Genomic DNA, 24,358 nt, shown 5'->3' with positions numbered 1-24,358 from the left:
ATCTCGTGATTGTTATACCCTTGGCAGAGATGGGTATTTCTGTATGCCCGATCAGCACCACCAAGATGGAGTCAGAGTCGATGAAGATACAGTGCCTTAGTTTTAAAATTTTAAATCGAAATTCCTCAATAAATGGGTTACTTCATTATCTCGTTTTTTTATTCCAATCTGTAACTAAATACATCCTTCAAATTTAATCAAAATCTGAACAAATGCCAGAAACGATGGGTATCAAGTCGTTGTCCCTCGAATCTACCCTCCTTTCTTATTGTTTTTCCGGCCTACTCACTCGCCCGATCTCGCTCTTCCCGCTGTACTCTCTGTCTCTTCGCCCTGAGTTTCATTCAAATTTCATTAAAGGATGCACACACACGCAGACAGTCACAAATTTCACTGTAGTTTTGCATGCACCAATTACTTTATTTTATCTGTACGTATATCGTATACATATGTACGGTACGAGTCGTATTCACACTGTGATCAGCACTGGGACCTCAAAGCATATGAGGTTCTGATTGCACTCATCCTTGGATTCCCACAGCATGCTGCCACGCATCTGAAAGGTGGGAGAAGGGAAGAAAACCTATCTTAATGATCCGTGCGAATTATGAGATTGGATTGTGATCTTTACTTACCACCGGCAATGTTTCGTTCACAAAAATATTGGCCCAATAGGTCTTGCCATCGCTGGCACTCATGATACAGTCGTGATCGCCATCACATGGATCCGGTGATATGGCCGCCTGGGTCTTGATATAGTTGAACACCCAGCGGACTTCGTGCTTCAGGAAGGTGACGCCATTGCCTGTGATATGTATATTCGATTAGTCGGAGTCGAAAACTTGGCGGACTTCCATTCTAATTGGAAGGGTATTCCATATTTATCGCAATTATTTTTGCCAATCTTCGCTTAAGCCCAATGTTCACACTAAAAAAAATCTGAAACGTGCCGAGATCCATTCATCTGCATAGATACTCGCACTGTTTTGTGCTGACTAATCAAAATATCATTAAGGCACAAATTAGTTTATTTTATTTATGAATCGATATCGCTATCTCCTCCTCCGAGGGCGGTACAGAAGTGAAGTCATATAATGCTAAATTGCTCAAATTATTTTGTGATGTGATTTACAATCTTGGATCAATTACTTTTATGGCATACACGAATTATTATCGCCTGGTTCACACACTACCGTATCCGTACACGTCTACTTCCCTGACTACAATACAATATTTGTACAATCTCTTCGCCCGCGCAGATCTATTTTTATTTCCGAGTGGTTTTTGGTCTCGCTCGTACATTTCATAGTACATTTGGATGCATAGGATCGCGTGTTATCAGTGGGGTTTTAGTCTTACCGTTATCATCGAAGAGCACCGTCACCTTAATAATCGCATTCCGTTTCATGGAGCAAGGTAATGTTGAGCAGCTTTCGATGTCCAGGTAGTTGACTCTGTACAAAGAACCTGCGAACAAAAATCAGAACAAGATCAGAATGAAAAAATCGTTTTGAGTGAGGAATCTTTCCAGTTGAATATTATAAAAAGTAGTTTAGAATAAAAGAATAGACTTAGGAATCATTCCAGTTTGATATTACTTTTGGTAAACCCAATGCCATTCTCCTGGCAGGGTTATCTCTGCAACGAGCACATTGTATATATTCCCTAATCGTTGACCAACTGCACTTTCCAAGGCCTTCAAAACAATATCTATCTTTCAAATTTAGCAGCAGCTCTATGTAATCTATTCATTCATTTGGCTTTTATTTCAGTCCTGTCGGGGGGTCTAATCGAAACTGCAAGGTAATCTCTCTTAACTTAAGGGTATGATACTCGTACTTACTATAGTTTATAATCCAGTTTAGACCAGAGCATAAATCATTGATTTTGTGTGCCAGTCAATAAATAATCCACTTAATCAAACAAACGGTAAAAACCAGAATTGAATTAAGCTTTATCAATATGTCTGATACTCTTAGAGAGATTTCCGAATCGTTAGGGTATTTCAAATGGTTTAAAGTATTGCAAATTTGATGCTGTACAGCGATTTGGATAAGTCTTTGAATCTTTATCGTTGTAAATATTCGATTCAAACTACTTTCGTTTATTTTCCCATGCCTCATTGGTTTTTTCCCACCCAAAAGGAAAGTACTTAATAATCGTTCAATTATTTTCATTTCATTACTTAAAATTTTGCACTCCGATTAGATATTCATCATTGATTGATGGTAGTAATATACCAAAGTATTTCTCGTTTTACTCACTATATTCTTTGTTCGGAGAAAATCGTAATATCATTGTGACATTATCAGAAATAATAGTATGTTTTACGATACTTATATTTTTTATGAATGTAGGTGTAGAACCCAAATAATGGGATGAGATTTCTCTCTGAGGTATTTATAATGGTTCGTAACACTTACTCGATGACGCTACAAAATATTTTGTTTCCGATTTCCGGTACATATTTATGGTATGTTGTTTCTTTCGGTCGATGGGATACTTGTCTGGGTTACACTTTCAAACACACCACCTCCTCCGGGTTCTACTCACCGCAGTCTTCGAATGGCAGCGACTTGAGTGACAGATACTTCTTGTAGGCGGCATCCGTGGTGTTCCTGATGAGGCCGCCGGCCATTTCGTGGACCGTACAAATGGCCAAGAGTATTTTAAGGTAGTAAACAGTAGCGCCGCGCATGGCTTAATTCGATTGCAACGATTAGAATAAGTGGGTCGTTAAGCTTTTCGCGTATTTGCGTAGGTGTGCAGAAATTGTTTCGTTTCCAAAATATCAATAACAATAACAAAGAGGATCGATAATGCGGATCACGAACGGTCGGTCAACGGTTTTCTTTGGTCGCAGATACGGACTGCTTCACGGCTAACAGGTAACTGGCACCAGAGCCACCGCCTAATAGTTACCAGAACGCCCGCTGGCCACTCCGGCTGGTATCTGCCGTGGGAGAGCGCCCTCTCGGGAGCGGCCATAAACTTTGATTTATTGACTGGGAGCTAGCTCTGAGTCTGACTCCTACTCTGACTGATAGTAGCCCGATCGATTCGCCGTCAAGATTTAGATAGAAATGTAGCCGGTGACGTCGTCAAGGGTTTGTTTTGGATCCGCTGCGACGGGGAATGGGGCCGGGCGACACGCGTAGAAACCCATACGGGAAAAAAATAAATTAAGTGGTTTTGTCGTCGTGTTCGAGTAGATAAAACCAAGAACCACCAGCCGCCACTCGAGTTTAATTGAAAGTTAAAGAACCAAGAGTATACTATAATTAAATATTATTTGATAATGTCCTCCCCATTCAATATATCAATCCAATCAATTCACAGAAAGCACCGCTCTAGGTGGAAAATTTCGGAATGTGACTCATCGGCGGGGCTATGCGCTGCGCTCTCTCTCACTCAATGATCCCCTTCAGATAGTTGGTGTTCTTGATGACCCGAAAATCAGTGCGCAGCTGAATAAATTGCCTCACCACAGACTTGTCCAGATAGTTCTATATTTGATGGGATGATAAAACGTTAGACAGCCCACAGACGGGGAAACTCAATCGCCACTCACCAAAGTATCGCCCGTACAGACCTCTTGAAGGTTCTGTGGCTTCACCAGCAGCAGATTACAAAGGGCGTGGAGTATGTCGAAAAGCTGCGTCACCAGTGCGCTGTCTAGCTCCCTAATGCACTTGCGATACTCGTTCACATCGCAAATGGCGCACATGGCACCGGCCGTATTGAATTGCATCGTCTGCAGGTGATCGTAGATAACACGATGCAGTCGTGTGCCGAATTCTGTGAGAACATTCTGCAAGTTCTCGCCGTCCACGCACTTTTTGATCTGCACTATCACGGGCTGAAGGCTTTGCACCACTTGCAGACAAGCCTAGGGGATAGGATAAGATGAATTATTAATAAAACATTTCACTCATGGATGCACCCATCTTACAGCTGAGGATATGGTATCGACATCAATCTCTGGCTTGTAGTCGGTTTTCTTTTGCTCGCACTGGAGGTAGACCTTGACCCAGCCAATGACAGCGCTAATAGAACGATCCAGACCCTGATCCAGCTTCGTTTCGATCTGCTCCATCAGTATGCGCTTCTTGAACACGTAGTCCGAATACTTGGCCGTGTTGCTGCAATTATAGGTTTTTTAGGAGACTAGTATATGGTATCTGATGATGCACGCTCACCTCACACAAGGTATTACTGAGGTGTTGCACAACTTATCCAGCAGATGCACAATTATATTTGTCTTTTGCACCACATCAAAAAAATAGAGCTGCGGGAATACCTTGCCCTCGGCCAGTGGCACTGCCTGGAGGCCCAGCTCCAGGGCATAGTCCACATGCTCGTGCATCAGGAAACGCAGCAGAATGTCATTCAGTTTAATGGCATTGGCGGGCAGCTCGGCCTCGGTGGAGAGTAGGCGACAACGCTTCAATGCGGCTTTGGCCTCTTGCAGCATATTGATTGCCAGCTCCTCGGAGAGAAACGTCTCGCCGCCATAGTCCTCGATGGCGGCTATGTTGATGTTCGCCCGCGTGGCAATCAGCACCTCCATGTTGCGACGAAAACCCTTGGTGGTCTGCGTCTTCTGATGCTTCTTGCTGGCATAAAATTTCTCCAGCTCCGATGAGCATTTGGCTGTTAGGCATTTAGTTTCCATTTCGGCATAGCCGGCCAGGTTCTTCATGAAAATCTGTTGCGTTAGCTTCTGCAGCAGATCATCATCGATGGTGGACATGTAGATTTGCAAATCGGTGGAGAGTTTCAAAGTGCTGCAAGGGGAAATATTAGACTATGAAACTGGCTGCTATTAGTTGGATATTTTACCGTGAATACAGTTCGTAGAGGGTGCGCAGGTACTTCTCCTCATCCTTTTTATCCTCCAGCTTGGTCATTGCATACTGATGCAGCTTCAGCTGATAGATGTTCAGTATGAACTTGGACATGACCTGCTGTGGGTTGGCAAACACTTTCTTGATGATCTCATAGTGATGCTTGCACAGCGGCACAATCCCAATGAATATGTCCTTGCCGCTGTACGGCTGCATCTGACTCTGCTCGATGTAAGCGTCCACGCACTGTGCGTAGCCCTTGAATTGGGAGAGTATTTGCGCCAGTGCCTTCATTCGCTCAATATCCTCGCTCTTCTGGGCAGTGGCAAACTCTTCGATCAGTCGTCGTTCGACTTCATCATATTTCTTTTCTATTTTACGCTTGGACTCGGCAAATTTACCCGGCGGCAGATCCTGCGAGATGGCATACAGCTTCTGTATCACATCCGCTGCCTCACTCAGACGAGCTGCATCCGTAAAGATGTCGTTAACTATTACGGGGCCGGCGGCCAGAAATTCGGACATAAAATTAAGCAGCTTCTGCGCCTCCACGGACCGACTGCGCGGCGTGTTCACGTTCTCCAGCTGTTCACCCAGATGCATGATCTTCCCCGCCACCGAGTTGATTTTCTCATCCAGCTGTCCAAACCAATCAATGGCCGTTTGATGACGCTCCTGCAGCTTGGAGATTTTCTTTGCATGCGACTCCTTCTCCTGGCGCAGTGACTCCTCGAGTCGCTCGCACTTGCCCTGCTGTTTCTCCTGCAGTATCTTCAGGTCCTTGATCGTCTGTATAAAGGTGTCGTGCAGGGCCACAGGACTAAATTCGCTGTTCTGCAGTTCATTGTTGGTGCGCCAGGTCAGGCGCTCTATGAATTCTCCCACCTCAAAAGGCTCCTGAATGGGCATGGTCATGAGTATAACTCTCTTTAATGTTCAACTTCACTCACCTGCTCAAACTCCTCCATGTACTGGGACAGCATAATAATTAATTATATTAATTATTTTATATTATTTATATTTTGTAGGCGTTCTTTTGTTGCTTCCAGTGTGACCGCGGCAATAAAATATACGGTCTGACCCTCAGTAATATACCAAAATATACTGTCTCTCTCCTCTTCCTCAAGTTTCTTTTAGTTGAGAATCAGCTGTTTTCAGCGTTGCCACACTGCTAGTCTTTTCCCGCACTGGCAATATCAGAATTTAAATGTCTGGCGCCCGTTATTTATTATTAAAAATTCCAAACCTTCATGCTTTTCTTAAAGATTTATTATAAAATGAATGCGCGCGCCCTTACTTATGTATTACTACCGTGTCTTATATCTTTTACAACAAATTGCAATGTGCTAAACAATTTAAAATTTCAAAAACATTTATATATTGATATAATCATTATAATTATTGCGTGGAGTCTGCATTTTATTTAACTTTAGTTACAGTTTTGAACTGAAATATGAAAATTTGAAAAACCTAGAACATATTTTTTTTCGTTTTTTTTTTTTGTTAGCGAGAAAATTGAATTCTTTCTTACAAACGCATTTGTGGCTGCGGATCTTGGCTGTGCATTGACTGATGATGCTGCTGCTATTGCTGCTCCATTTGCTGTTGCTGCAGATGTAGATGTGGATGTGGGTGGGTCGTCTGCTGACTACTGGCTGATGTTGAGGGCAGCTCCAGGGCATGCGGCACTATCGTCGCACCGCTGGTGATGTTGATGGCATTGGCGGTGCTAGCCGAGGAGGCCAGCTCGTACATTGCGCTGCTCGGCACTTCCGGTATAGAGGGATTTGTCTCCACCAGCTGTTGCAGATTTTTAAGCTCCGTTGACCGCAAACTCGCGGACAGGCTCTCACTCGATGCCAATGAGGTGGACAATGGAGAGTTGCGTTCTATGGAAGAGGCAATGTCTGAAGGGTGGTCTTTTGTTAGCTTAGATTCTTGCCACACACTGTGCGTACGCAAGACACTCACCAGTTCTGTCTGTGTCCGGAGAGCAGGTGTTGTGTCCCACGGTTCCCTGGGGCTGTTGCATAATCATTATTAGCTTCTCCTCCATCTGCATGATGATTTTCTTCTGTACATCGTATTTCTTGTTCACTGCCTGAAAACGACACGGCACACAATATAAATTTAAAGATCTTTCAATATAGAACAGCTGAGCGTACCTTGAACTTTTCCTCATACTCATCCTTGACAGTGCTCAGGAGTCGCTTCTGCTCCGTCAAGGCCTTCTCGCTGTTGGTCAACTGTGCTTGCAGATCGCTAATCCTATGCTTCATGCTCTCCAGCTGTGATGTCTTCTCGTCCAGGCTGTGCCTCAGATCTGTTAAATGTTAAAAATGAATTTAAGAAAAAAGCCTACAACGAGGAGAAACCTGATTCATACCCTTCTGCTCCAGATGGCTGCTCTCTTGGAGCATTTGCAGCTCCTCGTCGCGTGCTCGATAGTTGTCAATCTCGGCCAGACGATCACGACATCGCACTTGGACCTCACCCATGATGATGAACTCGGCCTCGAGGCGGGCCAATTCTTGCTTGCATTGCAGTCCGAGATCTGCTTGGAGCTGAGCATGCTGCAGCTCTGTACTGAGGCTGAACACCTGGCCACGCAGTGACTCCAGCTCGTACTTCATCTCCTTGTGCTGGGCCATCTCCGAGGTGAGGCGCGTCTGCAGATCATCGTTAGCCTGCCGCAGGCACTTCTTCTCCTCCAGCTCGTGCTGGTACTTGGATTTCATTTCGGCCAGCTCCTCTTGGTGGCTCTTCTGGCGTTCATTGTTTAATCGCATGGCGTTGTCCATCTTGCTGGCGAGGTCCTTGTTCTTGGCATCGAAGTTCTTGAGCTGCTCGCGCAGGCGGTCCCTCTCCATCTCCAGGCTACGCTTGTCCCGACTGCGTCCCATGAGGCGACGGTTCCTCTCCGCATGGATAGAGCGTCGGTAGCTTTCGTACTCCAGCTGCAGGCACAGCAGCTTGCACTGCTCGGCATCGAAAGACTCATTGGCTCTGATGCCCCGCTTGATGTACTCCTCCAGTATGTCCTGGGGATAGAGCAGACTCCGCTCGTAGTTGTTACGCTGCTCCTTGCACTCGAACAGCAGCTCAATCATCCAGTTCTCGTATTGAAGGGGCAGCGCTCCCTCCAGCGTCTGGGTGGTCGCGTTTGTGAAACTTCTTGGCGGCTGCTCCTTGGGTGCAACCATTGCCATAGCCAAAATTCTGCCGCTGCGTTGCAAGCGGCTGCCAGTCTTTTGCGTCGTTCCATTCTCCCGCCTCTGTCCACCCGCAGGACAATCGGCCTCATCATCGTTCGCCTCTTGCTGTTGCTGCAGCAGCAGCCCTGCCAGAGCCGAACAAGACTTGGCCCTGCGTATCGGATTGTCAGCCTCGACGCTGAATGATGCCTTTTTGGCCGCCGTATTTCTGCCATCGGAGCAGGTTTCGTTGCCGCTGTAACTGGCCATTCGATTTCTTCGCTTCCTCTGCTGCAGCATGGTGTGCATGGAACGGCTGGTGGGCATGTGGAGGCCCCCGTCGCTGCACATGTTGCGGTCCGTCTCGTTGCATTCGCCGCATAGGGCCGTCACCTCCTGAGATGGGCCATGATATGGGCTTCCAGCTGCAGTCCCAGCCCCCAGCGTTAGTTCCGAGTTCAGGTTCATTTCCGGCAGGACACTGGATAGGGATCGCTGCTGATCCAGCTGGGCGTGCAGGCTGTGCCTGTCCTGAATGACCTGTTGCAGTCGACGATCGTATGCCGTCGTCACTCGTGTGGTCTCCAAAAATTTGGTGGTGCCCTCTTCGGCCTCTCGACTGATGTCCGGGAAATTGAACTGATTCTGTAGATCCTTGCGCATCGGCGACGAGGGTTGGCTGGAGGGAAAAATGGCCCGTACGGCATGGGAATTGGCCATGGCCAGGCCATGCTGCGGCTGTTTCAGCTCCCTCAGGTCTTTCAGAGGCGTTGTCTCCGGCGTGGCCTCCACAGCAGCCTCTGGGGGCGAGGAGCCCGTCATTCCGATCAACAACTGGGAGTTCATCGATGGCTGCAGCGGCAATATAAACGATGTGGTAGGCGTCAGAGGGATGGCGCTGCTGGTGGCGAGAATTTCATTTTGTGGACTCCAAATGGCCCCCAGCTCCCCTGAAGCCGACGAGTCGAAGCGGGTGATGGAATTTCGACTGTAGTGGAAGTCCCTCCCCAGTTGGAAGGGAAATCCCTCGGTGTTCGAGGTGTTTGAGGTCATCCGGCTATAGCCCGGAGTCATGGGATACGCATAGCTGTTGTCGTCATTGCTCGACTCGGGCTGGAGGACGGGCAGCGACAGATTGGCACACTCCATGACCACGTCATGGGGCTCCATTTCCTTCCATCGCGTATTATTGACCTCAGTCTCGGGAGTGTCGGTCAGCAGCATAGGATGCACACGGACCGTGTCCAGCAATGGCCTAATCGTATGCTGAAATACGCCGCCGCCATTGCCCTTCTTGATGAACTCTGCCAAGAAGGCCATAAAGGTGTTCGGATACATGCCGTACAGCCGATGGAACAGCATTTGCAGCCCCAACTGCAGATGGACAAGCTTCTCGTCGGGCAGACTCTTGCTGTTCTGCAGCTTCCACGAGGCCAGGTGGCCAAATACCTCGAACAGATAGTTGAAGAAATTCGGCATCGAATTAGGTATAATTGGCAGCAGCGTAATGATGCACAACAGGGCGCTCATCAGGGGCACAATCTCCTTCTCGTGCTGCAATAGGAGTGCATTCAATATATCAGAATATCCGAAGAATGCAAATGGCTCACAGTTTACTCACCGTAAGCAGATTGAAGACGGTTTTGATAAGCCGATGACTTTCTATTTTGTACAGCCAGGTTGGATGGTGTCGGACGATGAAGCAGAATACCTGCAAGCCCTGCACTCGGTGCTGTGGCTTGTTCAGGCACGCGTCCAGGCGATCGAAGATGTAGCAATCGTGCGGCTTCTGGGCCTTGACCAGGACGTCCAGGATGCGTTGAGATCCAGTTTTGAAGAAATAGTCCAGCATAAAGTTCACAGCCCACGTTTCCTTATCTAACAAATGGCAAACAAATGGTAACAATTTTCATGTAAATTAAAGCCTGCCGTGCACTCACTCTGCGTGAAAAGCTCCACAAGTTTCTTCTTGGCTTCCTCATTTTCGAGCGTCTGATTCGATTCCAAGTCGTGGAATATCTTTTCAAAGTCCATGGTGGAGTGTATTCGGTGCAACTTCTACCTGCGGTCGTGTTTTGATTTTTAGTTGTGATTGATTTTTTCGGCCTTCTCCACTGATCCGCTCCTCTGCAGCGTATTGGTGCTCCACCTAACAGTATTCCTGCTGCTGCTTGTGCTCCACTGCCTGGATGATGGGTGCTGCACTCGTCCACTCACTCCAAGCAACCAATTGTCGTCGTCGTCGTCGTCGTGGTTGTCGTTTGCAGAGCTGCGTGTGCTTTTTCTCTTCTTCGTCGTTGTCAACTGATTAACAAGCGTTTGCATAAAATCTTTTGCACAGTTTGATGCACCACACAGTGCTGGTGGCCTTCGTCGAAGTCTTTATTCACTTACCTCTGCTAGTCTCATCTTTTTTACATGTTTGTCTTGAAAAAATGTAAATATTTCGCGTTTTTCTATTATTTGGCCAATCGGGTTCTATCTCTCTCGATTTTTTTAATAGATTCCAGCTGTTCGCCATCGATATGTTATCGAATTCCGTATTTACAAATATTTACGATAGTTTTTAATGGAATGATTTAAGTCATCGATAGTATCATTAAGTCTTTTAATGGCTATTTTTCAAGCGAAATTAAATAAAAATTGTTCAAAATTAAACATTTTATTTATAAACTTCCTTTTCAAAACATAAAAACTATGAAATCTTCGCTCTGAATAGAGACAAAATGGCGAAGCGACCGCTAGTAGCTCGATAGCACAACCATCGATACTATCGATAGCGCCCTCAATGGTTTGACAACTATATTTACAAAATGAATTATTTAATAATCCGGCGACTGTCCACGCAGCCGAAATTAGCACAGATTCCCAAACGGTATGAACGAAAGTATTACCAATTAAAGCTAGTTATAACTTTGCTTGGCACTGCAGATGGAAAAGCGTTGTGGGATTGGAGGTGCACGCACAAATTTCCAGCGCCTCAAAATTGTTCTCCGGCAGCGGCACACACTTCGGATCGGCCCTAAACACATCGGTTGCTTATTTCGATGCATCCATACCAGGCACACTGCCGGTGAGGACAACTATATATAGTACTGTAGTGTTCTGTAGTAAAAATATTCTTTCCTTCTCCAGGTGCTCAATCGAAAGTGCGTCGAGTCTGGAATAAAAACCGCACTGGCTCTTGGCTGCCAGGTGAATGAAGTATCCATGTTTGATCGCAAGCATTACTTCTATGCTGATTTGCCAGTAAGTAAATTGATTTCTCACAACTTTTCGTTGTATTTACCCTTTTCGGGGTCTTCCAGAATGGCTATCAGATCACACAGCAGCGTGCGGCTTTGGCAAACAATGGCAAAATGACTTTTCCCGTGATAACACCTGGCAAAAAGGTGTACTACAAGTCTGTTCAATTGCTGCAACTCCAATTGGAGCAGGACAGTGGCAAATCACTGCACGATGAGCAGCTCAAGAGAAGTTTAGTGGATCTTAATCGCGCCGGCCTGCCACTGATGGAGCTGGTATTTGCCCCAGATCTGGAGACTGGCGAGGAGGCAGCATCGTTGGTCAAGGAACTGATGCTGATACTAAGGCGTCTGCAGACCTGCAGCTGCAAAATGGAAGGTAGCTGCTATTCCTACTCCGCATATAAAATGGTTTCAAAATTATTTCTAACCCTTTTTCAGAGGGTGCTCTGCGTGTGGATGCGAATATATCCATTCACCAGGAAGGCGATCCACTGGGTGTACGAACTGAAGTCAAGAATATTGGCTCGGTTCGCAGCATTTCTCAGGCAATCACCTTCGAAATACATAGACAGCTCGAGGCTGTGGCCCAGGGAGGTGTCATAACCAATGAGACACGCTCCTGGGATGCGGAACACAGACGCACTGTGGCCATGCGTGACAAGGAAGTGCTGCAAGATTATCGCTTCATGCCGGAACCAAATCTACCGCCGCTGCATCTAAACCTCAAACCTGGCTCCAAGTCAACAGAGGATCTCGTGTCTGTGGCAGCTCTTAGCGAAGAAATCCCCGAACTGCCAGAAGATACTCGCCAACGTTTAATGGAACAGTACCAGCTGAATGCGGAGACCGCCATTATTTTGGTGGTAAGTGAACGAAAACATCGTATTGTGCTCGCGAAACCTTTTAAAACGGGTGACTATTTCCAGAACGAACCCATTCTGTTGGATTATTTCTTAAAAATATCGAAGGATCTCAGTGATGTGCCCACAAAAGTCACCTCAAACTTTCTCATTAATGACCTGCTAACTTATTGCAATAAATCTAACTTGGATATTGAAGACTGGTAGGTTAAAGCAAAGACTATATGATACCAAGATGTTGAGTCAGTAGCCAATTTCATTTCAATATTCGTTCGATGCCTCGTGGTACGGGCCGTTTTCTGGTACTTCAATTATCTCTTGTGCTGTCCGACCGCTGCCAACTAGACTTCGTCTGTTTCTCAATGCCTCAGGAAGCTGAGCTGAAAAAGTCGGTCCCAAAAAACCAAAAACAAAAGAAGTTGCTGAAGCAAACTGAAACCAAACGCTCGCACTATGTCTACGGGGCATTTTGATTTTTTGTGCTATATAAAACATCTTGGTAATTGTATAGTCTTTGGTTAAAGGAAATGAGGCTTAAAGAACACTTTTTTATGTTGCATATGATTTGTTTAGTTCCATAACAGACAGTGATCTAAAGAACATTGTTAAGGGCCTGCACTCTGAACAGATTAATCTTCAGGCAGCTCGCCAGCTCATACAACTGCTGCACACAAATCCCACAGCAAAGGTGAATGAGGTGAGTCACTGAACGCCTCCTTGCAAACAATCCCTAATCTTTGATCCTCTCGCCAGCTCATTAAGCAGCACAGTCTGGAGCAGATATGCGATCTGGAAACCATCGAAGCCTTATGCCAGCAGGCCATTTCCAACCAGCCCAAGGCCGTGCTGCAATACCACAAAGGCAAGACCAAGGCGCTGTTTGCCATCGTCGGGGAGGTGGCCAAGATCTCTGGGCAAAAGGCAAACATGAAGAGTGTCGTGGAGTGCCTGGAGAAGATGCTGAAAGCCGCAAAGAAGTGAGGCAGTTTGTGTTCAATAGATGTGTATTTCTCTTGTATATAGATTATAAAACATGCAGTCGTTTGCAGTCCGCACTGTATATAGGTTTAGATATGCTAGGGATTAAATATGTTTTGCCTTGTATTGTGCTGACTAGTTTCGGTGTTTTATAGAAATGCGAATGATGTAAATTATCGTGAGATATTGTTTCGGTTCGGCGTTCTCCCTGGCTCCTGGGAGAATCGGAACTTGTGACCCTGTGAGTGTATACGATAGTAGGATCGGCCCAAAATGCGATTTGGATGGTAAATGGGACGCACTATATTCGATTGTCTATCGGGGCAGACAATCAATAGCTAGAATTGTACTAAATGCGGTTTATGATTTTCAACACAAATGCGACTAGAGCACCCTTAGGGCATGGATGGTTGGGGGGGGGGGTGGTGTTTGTGATTGTGGTTTTGTTTTTGGTACTCCTAGGAAGCGTCTCTAAGTAAATGCAAATGGCAGTGAGCATTACAGTACACCATCTTGGCGGGATCAAGTTCAACCCTAAAGGAAATCCTCTCTAATCGCGATCGTAGTCCCGACAGGTCGACGGAGGTAGGCTCATGGAAACAGCCGAATCGAGACTGCAAAAAAAGAGTATAAAAGAAACATATGACCGTGAGGAGATTCCAGCTAGATCCTCACCGTCGGCTCTCGCTTTCCAGCAGATGAGCATCCACTGGATGCTGGGAGACATTGCGCAGAGAGTCCCCCAGAGTACTGCGGAGATGCTGCATCTCCCGATTCGCCTTCGAGCTGCGCAGCACATACTGCTGCCGCCGCTTGGCCTCCTGCGCCAGCTGCTCCCTCAGCATCGAGATCTATGGAGAAGGATATCCCAAGTAAGTGGATAGTTCAGACTGACCACGGTTTGACACCCACCTGATTCTCCAGTCGCAGCACTTGCTGTCGGTGGGACTGCTCGCGTACATCCAGCACCTTTTCGGCATGCATTTGGGCACTACGATAGCGCTCCGTGTCAATGCCATCCATACACTTGGCGCTGTCGTTCATGCGCGCCTTCACCCTCGCCAACTCGGACTCCTTCTCTGCCAGCAGGGTCTCCAGGCGTCGCACCTTGAGACGCAGGTCGCGGGTCTCCTGCTCGATCACACTGTGATCGAGACCACAGCTGTAGGAGCCACCACCTCCTCCACCGGTGCCTCCCGCATCATAGCGATTCGAGTCGAATTCCCCTGAATCTGCGGCCCCACCCCCACCACCATAGTAGGAATTGGATTTCTCTGCACGATCGTAGGCACTGCCGCCCGAGAATTTGCTCTTTCGCTCGCATTCCAATTGCTTGACTTTGTCCTGGAATGGAATCAGAAAAGCTAAAGAACAGGGAGGGGTGTAAAGATCACACGGAAACCCACCTGAAGTGTCTGCAGTTTGCTACGAAGCTCGGACTTCTCCCTCTGGGAGGATTTCAGCTGCCTGCTGAGCTCTTCCTCGCCGCCAGCGCCGTTGCCATTGCCATTGCTCAGACCCTTGTCGCCGCCGGACTCCTGATTCCACTTGGCAATCCTCAGCTGCGACTCGAGAGCCGATCGTTGGACCTCCAGATCGGTGACCTGATCCTGCAGCCGCTGGTTGCCATCGAGTTGGGCTTGTTGGCTGCGTCGCAGCTCATTCAGGTTCGTTTGGGAGCTGTCCAGGCGTTCGGTGAGAATGCGCTTCTCATTCTCGGCGGTCTGTAGGGATTTCTGAAGCAGCTTCAGCTTGTCTTCGTTGGCCTGCGAGCAGTGTCCCTGCTCGGAGAGCTCCTTCTGCAGGGTCTTGATCTCGCCCCGGAGTTGGGTCTCGCTGACGGCGGACTTCTGGAGGCGTTCCTTCAACTGATCCACGGTGGACTTGAGAGAGGTGCAGCGATCCTCCAGCTGGGTCAGGGCACGGTTCTGGTTCTCCAGTCGCTCGGATAGCTGGCGAATGCTGCAGTCCTTCTCCTGGAGGGCCATCTGCAGGCGTGTGAGATCCCCCTCCATGGCCACCCGCTGGAGATCCAGCTTGCTGGCGCGTCCTTCAACCTTGGCGAGCTCCTCCTGCAGCTGCCGCTTCTCGTTGTCCAGCTTGGAGCACTGCTGGCGGCACTTCTCCAGCCGCTCCTCGTTCTGGCCATTCTCCTCGGATGTGGCCGCCAGCTGCATCTCCGTTTGGGCCAAACGCTCGCGCAGCATCTGGCACTCGTCGCTGCGCTGCTTGAGCTTCTCCTCCAGGGCATAGATGGCTGATATCTTCATCTTGCGCTCCGTCTCCAGGTTGCTCTTCTCCTCCTGCAGGTTCCGGAGCATGGCCTGGAGTTTGCTTAACTTCGCATCGCAGCGCAGCTGCTGCTCGGCCGCATCCTGGAGCTGCTTCTTGGCGGCCCCCAGCTGTGACTTGTAGTCATCCTTCTCCCTCTCCAGCTGGGCCACCTGATGCATGAGATTCCGCACGCCCTTCCGCACCAGGTCCGGATCCACATCGATCGGTGCATCCGGGCACTGGGAGGAGCTCCTGGCATCGTAGTCGCCCACACTGCGTGACGGACTGAACCGCCTGGAAGGACTGAGCAGGCGATGCGATAGATTCACACTGCCGTCCACTTGGATGCCGGCGATCCGGCGGAGCGTGTGCACCACGGATGAGAGCTTCTGCTCGGTGTCCCGCTTGTGCAGCTCCACGCAGGAGAGCTGCTCGTCCAGGGCGCGGATGCGGCCCTCAGCACCGCCCAAACGGGCCTTCAGCTCCTGGATCTGCTGCGTGGCATCGGCCAGGCAGACCTCCAGATTGTGCTTCTGATCCTCGAGACGCTTCTCCCGCCCGCGGGCCTCCTCCATGCGCTGGGCCACCTCCTGTTCGCGGGCATGGAAGCGGTGCTCCTCCTGGTTGCTGTGGCACCGGGCACGGGCCAGCTCCTGGCGCGTGGCGCAGAGGTTCGCCTCCAGATCGGAGAGCTGCTTCTTGATCTGGCACAGCTCCTGCTGGGCGCGCTCCTTCAGCTCCACCTCGGCCACCAGCTTGCACTGCAGCTCCTTGCCACCCTCGTCCTTCTGGGCGAACTCCACCTGGGCCTTCTGCAGCGACGCCTTCGTGGCATTCAGCTCCTGCGTGGTCTTAGTAAAGTGATTCTCCGTCTCCTTGAGAATGGTACTCAAGCGAGTGCGTTCGTTCTCTAGGGAGTTCTTGGAATCCTCCAGACTGCTGATCTTCTGCAACGCCTCCTCAATGGCGCGGGCCTGCTCCCGCTTGGCGCTCTCCACGCGCTTCACATGATCGCGCAGCTCCTTGTTGCTGTTGGAGTACTTGTCCCGCTCAATGTTGCTGTCCGCCAGCTGCCGGCGACTGTCCGTCAGCTCCTTTCGCAAGCTGTCTATGAAGCCCTCGCCTGCAGCACAGAATCTATGAATACTGGATCATCAGAAGAACAATTGAACAATACCTTCTTTGGTCTTGCGCAGTGCATCCTGCAGTTCGTTATTGGTGCCATCCATCTTGTCCTCCTTCAGCCGGATCTCCATCTTCAGCTCCTCGCTCATGCGGCGCAGAGTATCGCGTTCTTCCCGAATGCTGCACAGCTGCAGTTCTTGCTTTCGAATGCATTCCTCCAGTTTGATTCTATTTGGAGGGTGGAAAGATGAAATTTATATCATATATATTTATACGATTAAGAGATCGGAGTCAAAACATCAAAAACCTCTTGAATGATCTTGATCTTCTACGTCAATCCCCTATCCTTTAAGGACAGGTCTTTGCAGTACTCACTGGTGCTCCTCATCCCTGGTGCGCATTTGTACCATCTCATCTTTGAGTTGGGCAATGGCCGCCCTTTGCTTCTCATCGCGGGCATTGGCCTCCCGTTTGCTGCGATCCAGGGACTCCTGTTCGGTCTTCAGATCCCGGGAGACGGACTCCAGGCGCTCGGCCACCGCCTGCTTGTCGCGATGGGCAATGAGCAGTGCCTGCTGCTTCTCGCTCTCGGCCCGGATCAGGGCCTCCTCATGCTGCTGGACTAGGCTCTCGATGTGCGCCTGGAGCGTGGCCAGACGCTCCTGCAGCTTCTCGATCTCATCGTCCTTGGCGGTCTGGAGGGCCTGCAGAGCCTGCTGCATACGCTTTTCGAGTGCATTGCGCAGCTGCAGCACCTCGTCGCCATGTCGCTTGGCAGCGTCTTCGCCGGCCGCCTGGAGACTGGCGATCTTCTGGTTGAAATCACTCTCGGCGGCGCGGGCGGCATTGAGGAGCTGCGTCTTGGTCTCCTGGGCCTTGCGCTGGCACATCTCCAGGTCCTTCTGCAGGCGGGCCACATGGTTCTTCAGCGACTCCTCCCGGACCAGTGCCTCCTGGAGATCACGTTCCAGTTGGCTGCGCTTCTCTTCGGTGGCCTCCAGCGAGGTGTTTGTGTCAAAGAGCACCGATTCGAGGGACTCCTTCTCAGAGCGGAGGGCGGCCAGGAGTTCGTTGAGGCGATGTGAGTCCTTTTCGTGCAGATCAATCACCACCTGCTTCTCCTCCACATCCTTGACCATCTCCTCGAGGTTACGATTGAGGCGGCTGTTCGTCTCTGTCGTCTGTTCGAGTCGCTGCCGCGTGCGCATCAGCTCCTCGTTGAGGGCCTCTTTCTTGCGGCACATGGCCGTAAGCTGGTTGTGGATGTCGCCCCGATCTCTTGTGACGCAGGCCAAGTCCTGCAGGATCTTCTCCTTCTCCAGCTGCAGGCACTTCAGCTTCTCGCTGTACGAGAGATTGTCCGTCTCCAGCTCCAGGCGCGCCTTGTCCAGCACGGCCAGTTCCTTCTTCAGCTCCCCGATCTCATTCGATTGATCGCCGGACTGGAGGCGCAGCTTCTTGCGCTCCTCCTGAGCCTCCATCAGGCAGTTCTGCACGGACTTCAGCTCGTCGCTGGTGGAGCAGCTGTTGCTGGACAGCTTCTCGTGCTTCTCCTGCAAATCGCACTTCTCCATCAGCAATTTATCGAGATCATACTCTAGGTCCGACTTCTGTTTCTCCAGCAGACAAATCAGGTTGTCCGACTCGATCCGCTGCTGCTCCAACAAATCCCGGTTCAGACTCACGCGATTGAGCTCCTCGCGCAGCGAGATGGTCTCCTCCCTCAAGCGACTGCTTCGATCCTCCTCGGATCTGTTCAAATTTCAGAGGTCTATGTAACTACACTATGTATCTATTTAATGACATATCTACATACCTCAGATTCAGTTCGGTTATATTCTTGTCCTTCAGTATCCGCTGTATCTCCAGCTCCACGGCCTTCTTGTCCTCCTCCATGGAGTCGAGGCGCTTCTGTAGTTTTCCATAGTTCAGCTGCAGCTTCTCGTACTCCCCGCTGAGACTCTCAAACTAAAGGAAAAAAGGTTGTTATACAGATCCAATACAGATCAATGCTATTATGGAATACTACTTTTTGTTGGCTATTTTTAGGGCGAGCAAATATGCACGTTTTCGCTTTACTAGGCTTTATTTTGTGCTGCGTATGCAGCTTTACCTTCAAAGCCAGACAGCCCTATTAAATAACACTTAAATTTCTTTCTATATATTTCATTAGCTATCTGTTAAGTCGGCTTATGGGTCTATCAATTCATCTCTATATTGTACATGTCTACCTACATATAGATCGATGTCAAGTTTGCTTATACTATAGACGTCTCGTATAAGCAGATCTATCAGGTAGAACCCAAAATACAATACAGTATAATCTATTTCTAAATAAATCTATATATGGATGGATATATAATGCCTGTCTTTATGTTCTAACTATACTTTTTCTATTCACTGTACCATACCTATATGTATCTGTGGATATATCATTCTCATCTATATATAAATTTGTCGTAAATATTACTAGTAATTATATTAATTTATTTAAATATGTTAGGTTCAGCTATTACAGTACTTTAGCAACCTATTAACGAGCATCTACCACATATCTATTTATCGATCCTATCGATTCCTATCCACGAAACTCAATCTAGCCATCCTCCTATCTACCATCTTTCTATTTATCTATCTTCTTAATATTCTGTAGATACTTATTTCTATAGTTATCCTCTGTTATACCATTTTTCTATCTTCCCTTCGTTCTATGTATATTCATACCTACAATCTACATATATTCCTTTCTATCCAACCTATCCATCTATTGATATATCTATCCATCTACTTGTCTATATATCTATCTATCTCTTCCTATCTATCTTAGTCTACCAATCATCCAGGTTCATAGAGCACCTCCCTAAAAGCGTCTACGTTTTCAACCGTTCCCGAGTGCATGTGACCTCATCCCGGAGTTAAATGTGTAAAAAATATAGATCAACAGAAATTTCACTTGGAAACATTTGTAGAATCTATGGGTTGATCTGAGATCAGACTTTTCGAGTTATCTCTCATCCGACTGTGACTATCTGTGGCTCTGACACCCACTCACCGCGTTATTGATATCAGCGCGTCCCATCTCCGACTGCTGTTTCTGGGTGCGGACATCGTCGAGGCTCTTCTGGAGGCTTTCACGCTCCTGCAGGAGCTCCGAGAGCTTGGAGTTGCTCGAGTCCAGCTTCTCGGTGAGCTGCTGCATCTTGGTGGTTAGGAGCTGCTTAGTGCCCTCGCTGGTGTCCAGCTGGGACTTGGTGGAGCGCAGCGTCTCGCTGGTGTGCTGGAACTTCACCTGGATGTCGTGGAGGGCCAGCTGGTACTTGTGGAGGGCCGCCTGGACGGCGGAGATGGTGCCCTCGGCGAAGGCCTGGGACGCTCGGGTCGAATTGCGACGCGGAGATTTGCCACCGCCACCTCCACCGGCAGTGCCGGTACCGGTACCAGCCGCGGAGGCGGCATCACGCGTCAGATGCATGTGCTGCATGGCCCCGCCGGTGACCTCAGCGTCTGCCTCGCGATCCGCATTCTCGGCATCTTGAACGACGGCTTGCGCAATCTCGCGCATGGAATTGTTCAGCCGCTCGATCTCGTCGCTGTAGCGGCTGGCCAGCGCCGCCTGGGACTCGGCCTGGCCGCACCGATCCTCCAGCTTCTTCAGCTGATTCATCAGCTCGAGCAGCCGCTGATCACGCTCCATGATCTCGTGCCGCGCACTCTCGTACTGGACCTTGAGCGTGGCCAGCTGATGCTGCAGTTCGTCGCTGATGCGATGGGACTGCTTTAGCTCCTCGTCGGCCGCCCGCTTGGCCTGCTGCTGCGTGAAGGCCACCGAGGCAGTGCACCCATTGATGTCCTTGCCCACGCAGCTAATCTCCTGGCCCATCTTGGCCACCTCCTGCTTCATGGCCGATTGCATTTCCTTGAAGGAGCGCTTCACGGCCACCACCTCGCGCCACATCTTCAGCAGGCGATTGTGCTCGCTGTTGTAGTAGTCCTTGAAGGCCTGCTCCTCCTCCTTGAACTCATCCTCCTTGATGAGCAGCTCGTCCCTCAGCCCCGACCAGTCGTTGGTCAGTTTCTGCAGATCGTTGGTCAGCGCCTCGTTCGTGCGATTGGACTCCTCCAGCTGCTGCCGCAAGGCATTGTTCTGGGCCAGGATCTGCTCGCAGCGTAGATGCTCCTCCTCCAACTTCCGGCAGAGCTCGCTGGTGCCGTCCTCATGGCCATAGTCCCGACTGCAGCTGGGCGGTGGTGAGTCCAGAGAGGAGCTGCAGGGCAGACTGTTCTGGCCGCCAAGGGTCAAGGATGTAGAGCACTGTCAAAGGATACAAATTAGATGGTTATAGGTTGCTTCCTCCAATCCGATACTCACCAAGACCTGACTGGTGGTGGGTCCTGTCGTCAGCTTGGGTCCTGCCGCCATCGTCGGCTTGATGGTCTCGTGCATGCGATCCTCCAGATCGCTGCATCGCTGTCTGTACTGCTGGATCTTGGACTGGAGGCGGCTCACGAGATTCGCCTGATTGTGCTGCGCCTGCTTGTAGGTGTCCAGGCGTCGCCGATAGCTGTGCGATTCGTCCGCCAGGCGTTGCCGCAGCTCCTGGTTCTGACGCAGCAGCGCAGTGGAGGTCTCTCCGGCGCCCGCTGTGGGCTGGGGCCCGGGGCTCATCATTCTGGGTGTAAGGATGCCTGAGCCACTGGCCGATGGGTCTCGGTCACGCCCCCGCTGGAGGCGCGAGAAGGGCAGGCGCGTGGAGGCGTTGGAGGAAGGTGGATGTGGGGGTGGTGCCGCGGCCGACGACGATGACGCCGCCTGAAGGTCGACGGCCGATGGGCAGGGCGTTTGCTTGAAGTTATCGCGATACGCCTGCATCTGTGGATTGGGAGCGAAAACTGATTTCAATTCTGGGATTCCTTTCCGGTTAGAAATTGCTTTGCGGTTTCGCGTTGCGTGTGCATTAGGGGGAAAACTTTTTCCCAAACGAAACTTTCGCGCCTCAATAAGTTTCCTCAAATTGATTTATTAACTTGTTCCGGGCGCCATGAGCCACGACCCTGCCGTGCCACACACACATTGCCATGTTCCCAGACCCCGGGAAAGGGGTCACCATGACAGCCCCCAAAAAGCAGGCGGCCGAGGATTCCTCGCAAATAAACAAGTTCCAGGAACCCAGCCCCCAGGCCCCCCTCATTATGAAGAAACGATCCATACAAGCCGAATGATATTTCTGAAATCCACTTGAGGACACGCATTGTACCGTCTGTCACCAGGACAGCGAGTGTTTTGTGTTTACTGTCGCTCCCCTCCAAGGACCCTGCCAACCTCCCCCACTCCTCGTTCTCCCATTAAGGAGTCGCATCATAATTCCGTGTCCTCGTATTTATTTTAATAAACAATATTTCCTTCGTTGTTGAAACTTCTTTTGACACGAATGCGTCTTCTAATTTTGAGCTTCTTATGCTGTGCCCTCTGACCCCATCTCCATCTCCATGCCACCTCCACCCTACTCTCGGTACCACCAATGACATTTATGCAAACAGTAAAAACAAAATAACATTTCGACTATGATTTGGCATGCAATCGCTGAACAGATTGGCAGGACTTTCTATTTTAGTTCTAATCGAAGATAGAGAGATACTTGCACGAGTGCGAGTACAAGTTTATGTCTCATTATAATGGCTATATTTTAATGGAGATCGTGAATTGTTCATAAATATATTTCTACTTTGTTTATAAGTGGAGCTGGAAGACTTTATGTTCAATCGATGGAACAGATAGTAGAGATTATGACTGGGAAAAACCTTCAGAAAAGGAGTTCATCGGTTTCTTTTGCAAAATAATCTTAAATATTAGAATGACTGTGTTTTTAGATATTGTGTATCAAAAGAATTTTGTGTGGGAAAAAGAGATTCTTGATTCACGCTTCCGTGACGATGCCAGCAAAAGAACACTGGACTGTCGAAGGTCCATTCGAATTGGTCCATCCTTTTTGCAGCCATGGATTCTGCGAGTGCCAATCCAGTTCGAGAAAAGGGTAGAAATCTTGAATCCCTTCAGGATCTGGAATGTGGGCCCTGAGGCAACGTTGCAGGAGATCCAAAAGGCCTACCACAAAGTCAACATGGTGCTGCATCCAGATAACATTATTTATTCGTTTAATATTCAGTTTAGTTATAATTTTCCTCGATAGTTTTATCTTTCCTGCAAAAACGCTACCAGTTCAGTTATAATTGTCACGCGTTATGCAGAAGAACCCCTCGGTTGGCATCGCTTAGGCCACTTCATGGTTCAGCCGAAGCACGTACTACGAGAATCCCGAGGACCTGGGGTACCGATCATTGGAATTGCCCTCGTGTGGTCCTTCGACTCTATATGCATTGGTTATCCTCGTTACATATCGTTTTCATAGTTTGTCTTACTTTTCTGGTGGAAAGTTCTACTGAAAATATCCTGAAGGCCACAACTGAGCTGATAATATACTCGAATGAGCATTTGGTGGTGAAGGAGGACATTGACAAGAGACAGGAAGACTGTATCATTATATCTATCCAGTTTGCACAGACAAAGAAAACTCCAGTTAAAAATTAACCAAAAGCCAAAGCATTTATTCCTTTTTCCTATTTTCAGCGTTATGCTGAATAGCCCATGAGTTTAGTAATCAAATATTAGGATAACTACCAGTATTCAAACATTAGAAACACCTTAATGTTTCCTTAAATTTTTGGAAATCTAATAACATTACCATTAATTTAATTACAATACTCTGAAAAACTAAGTGAACGCTGAAGCCAAACAGAATTAGACGAATTATTTGAATATTGTAGTCGTTATTTATTAGTGATATAAAACTCGTACCAATTCCCTAGTATTTTTGCATTTTTTTGAGCTGTCAGTTATATAAAATTATAGTTTCCGAGAGCTGCATCAACTATTAAATTGATCCTGTCATGGAATTGAACCGCCTTATCAATATAACCATATTATTGAATAAGTCAATTATAGTTTAATCAGTAGCCGCACAAAATGATCTGAGCAAAACTGGGCTTGGACTCTTGGGAATACAAACATATTTTTTCAATTAAACTAGAACTTGTTTTATTTCATTTTACAGTCACTTCTTTATGAGTAGCCCAAATATTAGTCACAGGCTTTTGAAACTTACTTCTCACTGGATAAATGGTACTTGTATTCCACCGATATATGTATTTCACACTTTTAAGCGTTTCACAAGTTTTAAAACACTTTTCGAAATGGCTGGTAACGTAGTCGAAACGTTTTTGTCGAGGCACACGAGCCTTACGCGCGCCACAAAAATGCTGTTAACTGATTAAGCGCCAATTGAGTACTCATCAAGCTATCACGAGCGCCTCCAAGGGTCCTCCTCCTCCTTCTGCCTTGGTGGCAATTGACACAAATTCCGCGAAAGGCGGAAATACGCAACTAATGCGCCTTCGGAGGGAAAGTTAATCAGAGCCTAACAATGCGTCCAAGTGGAAGGGACCGCCCTCTGAACTGTCTGGATTCAAGGAACTAAACCAACTGAGCGCCAACACAGGACTCGATACAGTGCCAACTTACATAAAGACACAGGCGAAGGATGGATGGCTTCTCTTGCGTCCATTAGGGTCTCTGTTCCGTCTCGAAACTGCAGTTTTGCATAGCTCCCAGAGGCAGGGTTTGGGGTAGAATAAACATTGAATTAACAAATTCCTGGTTGCCCCCAGCAACCGCGATTGATTGCGCGCCACGCTCCCCAGTCGGCAGGGAAGCCTCTGGTGCCGCCAGAGAGTGGAACTCCACTCCACTCACAATTATGCTTTTGGCGTGCCAGCGA

At 48.6% G+C, this 24,358-nt stretch overlaps 5 protein-coding genes across 7 annotated transcripts; 1 reads left to right on the top strand and 4 right to left on the bottom strand.

Moving 5' to 3' along the window:
* Window positions 1-388: 388 nt before the first annotated feature.
* On the bottom strand, window positions 389-3,008 carry Npc2f (Niemann-Pick type C-2f). 2 transcript variants are annotated; one of them, XM_033376596.1, is made up of 5 exons: window positions 2,554-3,008; window positions 2,424-2,432; window positions 1,360-1,467; window positions 636-805; window positions 389-556 (listed from the first exon to the last, which is right to left on the bottom strand). In XM_033376596.1, exons 1-5 carry the CDS (start codon window positions 2,696-2,698, stop codon window positions 470-472), a joined length of 519 nt encoding a protein of 172 aa, XP_033232487.1. In that variant the 5' UTR covers window positions 2,699-3,008; the 3' UTR covers window positions 389-469. The 2 variants fall into 2 exon arrangements, with proteins under 2 accessions (XP_033232487.1, XP_001358814.1); XM_001358777.4 differs by lacking the exon at window positions 2,424-2,432 and having other exon boundaries at window positions 2,554-2,920.
* A 179-nt stretch (window positions 3,009-3,187) lies between these two features.
* Sec10 (Exocyst complex component Sec10) lies at window positions 3,188-5,934 on the bottom strand. The gene is made up of 6 exons (XM_002137451.3): window positions 5,798-5,934; window positions 4,843-5,744; window positions 4,200-4,787; window positions 3,953-4,142; window positions 3,572-3,889; window positions 3,188-3,506 (listed from the first exon to the last, which is right to left on the bottom strand). The coding sequence occupies exons 1-6, from the start codon at window positions 5,828-5,830 to the stop codon at window positions 3,408-3,410; spliced, it is 2,130 nt and encodes a 709-aa protein (XP_002137487.1). The 5' UTR covers window positions 5,831-5,934; the 3' UTR covers window positions 3,188-3,407.
* A 291-nt stretch (window positions 5,935-6,225) lies between these two features.
* Tsc1 (tuberous sclerosis 1 protein hamartin) lies at window positions 6,226-10,586 on the bottom strand. Of its 2 annotated transcripts, none has more exons than XM_001358776.4 (7): window positions 10,436-10,586; window positions 9,982-10,345; window positions 9,663-9,919; window positions 7,234-9,595; window positions 7,013-7,170; window positions 6,819-6,948; window positions 6,226-6,754 (listed from the first exon to the last, which is right to left on the bottom strand). In XM_001358776.4, exons 2-7 carry the CDS (start codon window positions 10,073-10,075, stop codon window positions 6,432-6,434), a joined length of 3,324 nt encoding a protein of 1,107 aa, XP_001358813.2. In that variant the 5' UTR covers window positions 10,076-10,345; window positions 10,436-10,586; the 3' UTR covers window positions 6,226-6,431. The 2 variants fall into 2 exon arrangements, with proteins under 2 accessions (XP_001358813.2, XP_015037390.1); XM_015181904.2 differs by having other exon boundaries at window positions 6,226-6,736.
* Window positions 10,587-10,798: 212 nt separating this feature from the next.
* Window positions 10,799-13,253, top strand: GatB (glutamyl-tRNA(Gln) amidotransferase subunit B, mitochondrial). Its single transcript, XM_001358775.4, has 8 exons — window positions 10,799-10,916; window positions 10,973-11,114; window positions 11,177-11,290; window positions 11,350-11,665; window positions 11,728-12,152; window positions 12,216-12,352; window positions 12,723-12,846; window positions 12,903-13,253. The coding sequence occupies exons 1-8, from the start codon at window positions 10,855-10,857 to the stop codon at window positions 13,128-13,130; spliced, it is 1,548 nt and encodes a 515-aa protein (XP_001358812.3). The 5' UTR covers window positions 10,799-10,854; the 3' UTR covers window positions 13,131-13,253.
* Root (ciliary rootlet coiled-coil, rootletin) lies at window positions 13,136-23,772 on the bottom strand. The gene is made up of 10 exons (XM_001358768.3): window positions 23,687-23,772; window positions 20,896-21,396; window positions 19,579-20,838; window positions 18,343-18,494; window positions 16,902-18,278; window positions 16,579-16,754; window positions 14,534-16,524; window positions 14,040-14,471; window positions 13,803-13,978; window positions 13,136-13,741 (listed from the first exon to the last, which is right to left on the bottom strand). Exons 2-10 carry the CDS (start codon window positions 21,394-21,396, stop codon window positions 13,678-13,680), a joined length of 6,129 nt encoding a protein of 2,042 aa, XP_001358805.2. The 5' UTR covers window positions 23,687-23,772; the 3' UTR covers window positions 13,136-13,677.
* Between the last annotated feature and the right edge of the window lie 586 nt (window positions 23,773-24,358).

This window comes from Drosophila pseudoobscura, chromosome 2 (assembly GCF_009870125.1).
Source record: "Drosophila pseudoobscura strain MV-25-SWS-2005 chromosome 2, UCI_Dpse_MV25, whole genome shotgun sequence".
Classification (NCBI taxonomy): domain Eukaryota; kingdom Metazoa; phylum Arthropoda; class Insecta; order Diptera; family Drosophilidae; genus Drosophila; species Drosophila pseudoobscura.
Note: the sequence above shows the minus strand (reverse complement) of the source record. Positions and strands in the feature narration are given on the sequence as shown.

Excerpts from the sequence above, each read along its gene's own strand:
- GatB (XM_001358775.4), top strand. The coding sequence starts at position 10,855 with ATGAATTATTTAATAATCCGGCGACTGTCCACGCAGCCGAAATTAGCA. Across the intron at positions 12,353-12,722 it reads AACTTGGATATTGAAGACTG|TTCCATAACAGACAGTGATC; the intron begins GTAGGTTAAAGC and ends TGATTTGTTTAG. Across the intron at positions 12,847-12,902 it reads CCACAGCAAAGGTGAATGAG|CTCATTAAGCAGCACAGTCT; the intron begins GTGAGTCACTGA and ends TCCTCTCGCCAG.
- Sec10 (XM_002137451.3), bottom strand. The coding sequence starts at position 5,830 with ATGCTGTCCCAGTACATGGAGGAGTTTGAGCAG. Across the intron at positions 4,788-4,842 it reads CTCTACGAACTGTATTCACG|CACTTTGAAACTCTCCACCG; the intron begins GTAAAATATCCA and ends TTCCCCTTGCAG. Across the intron at positions 3,507-3,571 it reads TCTGTACGGGCGATACTTTG|AACTATCTGGACAAGTCTGT; the intron begins GTGAGTGGCGAT and ends CATCAAATATAG.
- Npc2f (XM_033376596.1), bottom strand. The coding sequence starts at position 2,698 with ATGCGCGGCGCTACTGTTTACTACCTTAAAATACTCTTGGCCATTTGT. Across the intron at positions 806-1,359 it reads GGTGCTCTTCGATGATAACG|GCAATGGCGTCACCTTCCTG; the intron begins GTAAGACTAAAA and ends TACATATCACAG. Across the intron at positions 557-635 it reads TGAACGAAACATTGCCGGTG|ATGCGTGGCAGCATGCTGTG; the intron begins GTAAGTAAAGAT and ends CCCACCTTTCAG.
- Tsc1 (XM_001358776.4), bottom strand. The coding sequence starts at position 10,075 with ATGGACTTTGAAAAGATATTCCACGACTTGGAATCGAATCAGACGCTC. Across the intron at positions 6,949-7,012 it reads AGTATGAGGAAAAGTTCAAG|GCAGTGAACAAGAAATACGA; the intron begins GTACGCTCAGCT and ends TGTCGTTTTCAG. Across the intron at positions 6,755-6,818 it reads TCCGGACACAGACAGAACTG|ACATTGCCTCTTCCATAGAA; the intron begins GTGAGTGTCTTG and ends ACCACCCTTCAG.
- Root (XM_001358768.3), bottom strand. The coding sequence starts at position 21,396 with ATGCAGGCGTATCGCGATAACTTCAAGCAAACGCCCTGCCCATCGGCC. Across the intron at positions 20,839-20,895 it reads CCACCACCAGTCAGGTCTTG|TGCTCTACATCCTTGACCCT; the intron begins GTGAGTATCGGA and ends ATCCTTTGACAG. Across the intron at positions 14,472-14,533 it reads GCAAACTGCAGACACTTCAG|GACAAAGTCAAGCAATTGGA; the intron begins GTGGGTTTCCGT and ends ATTCCATTCCAG.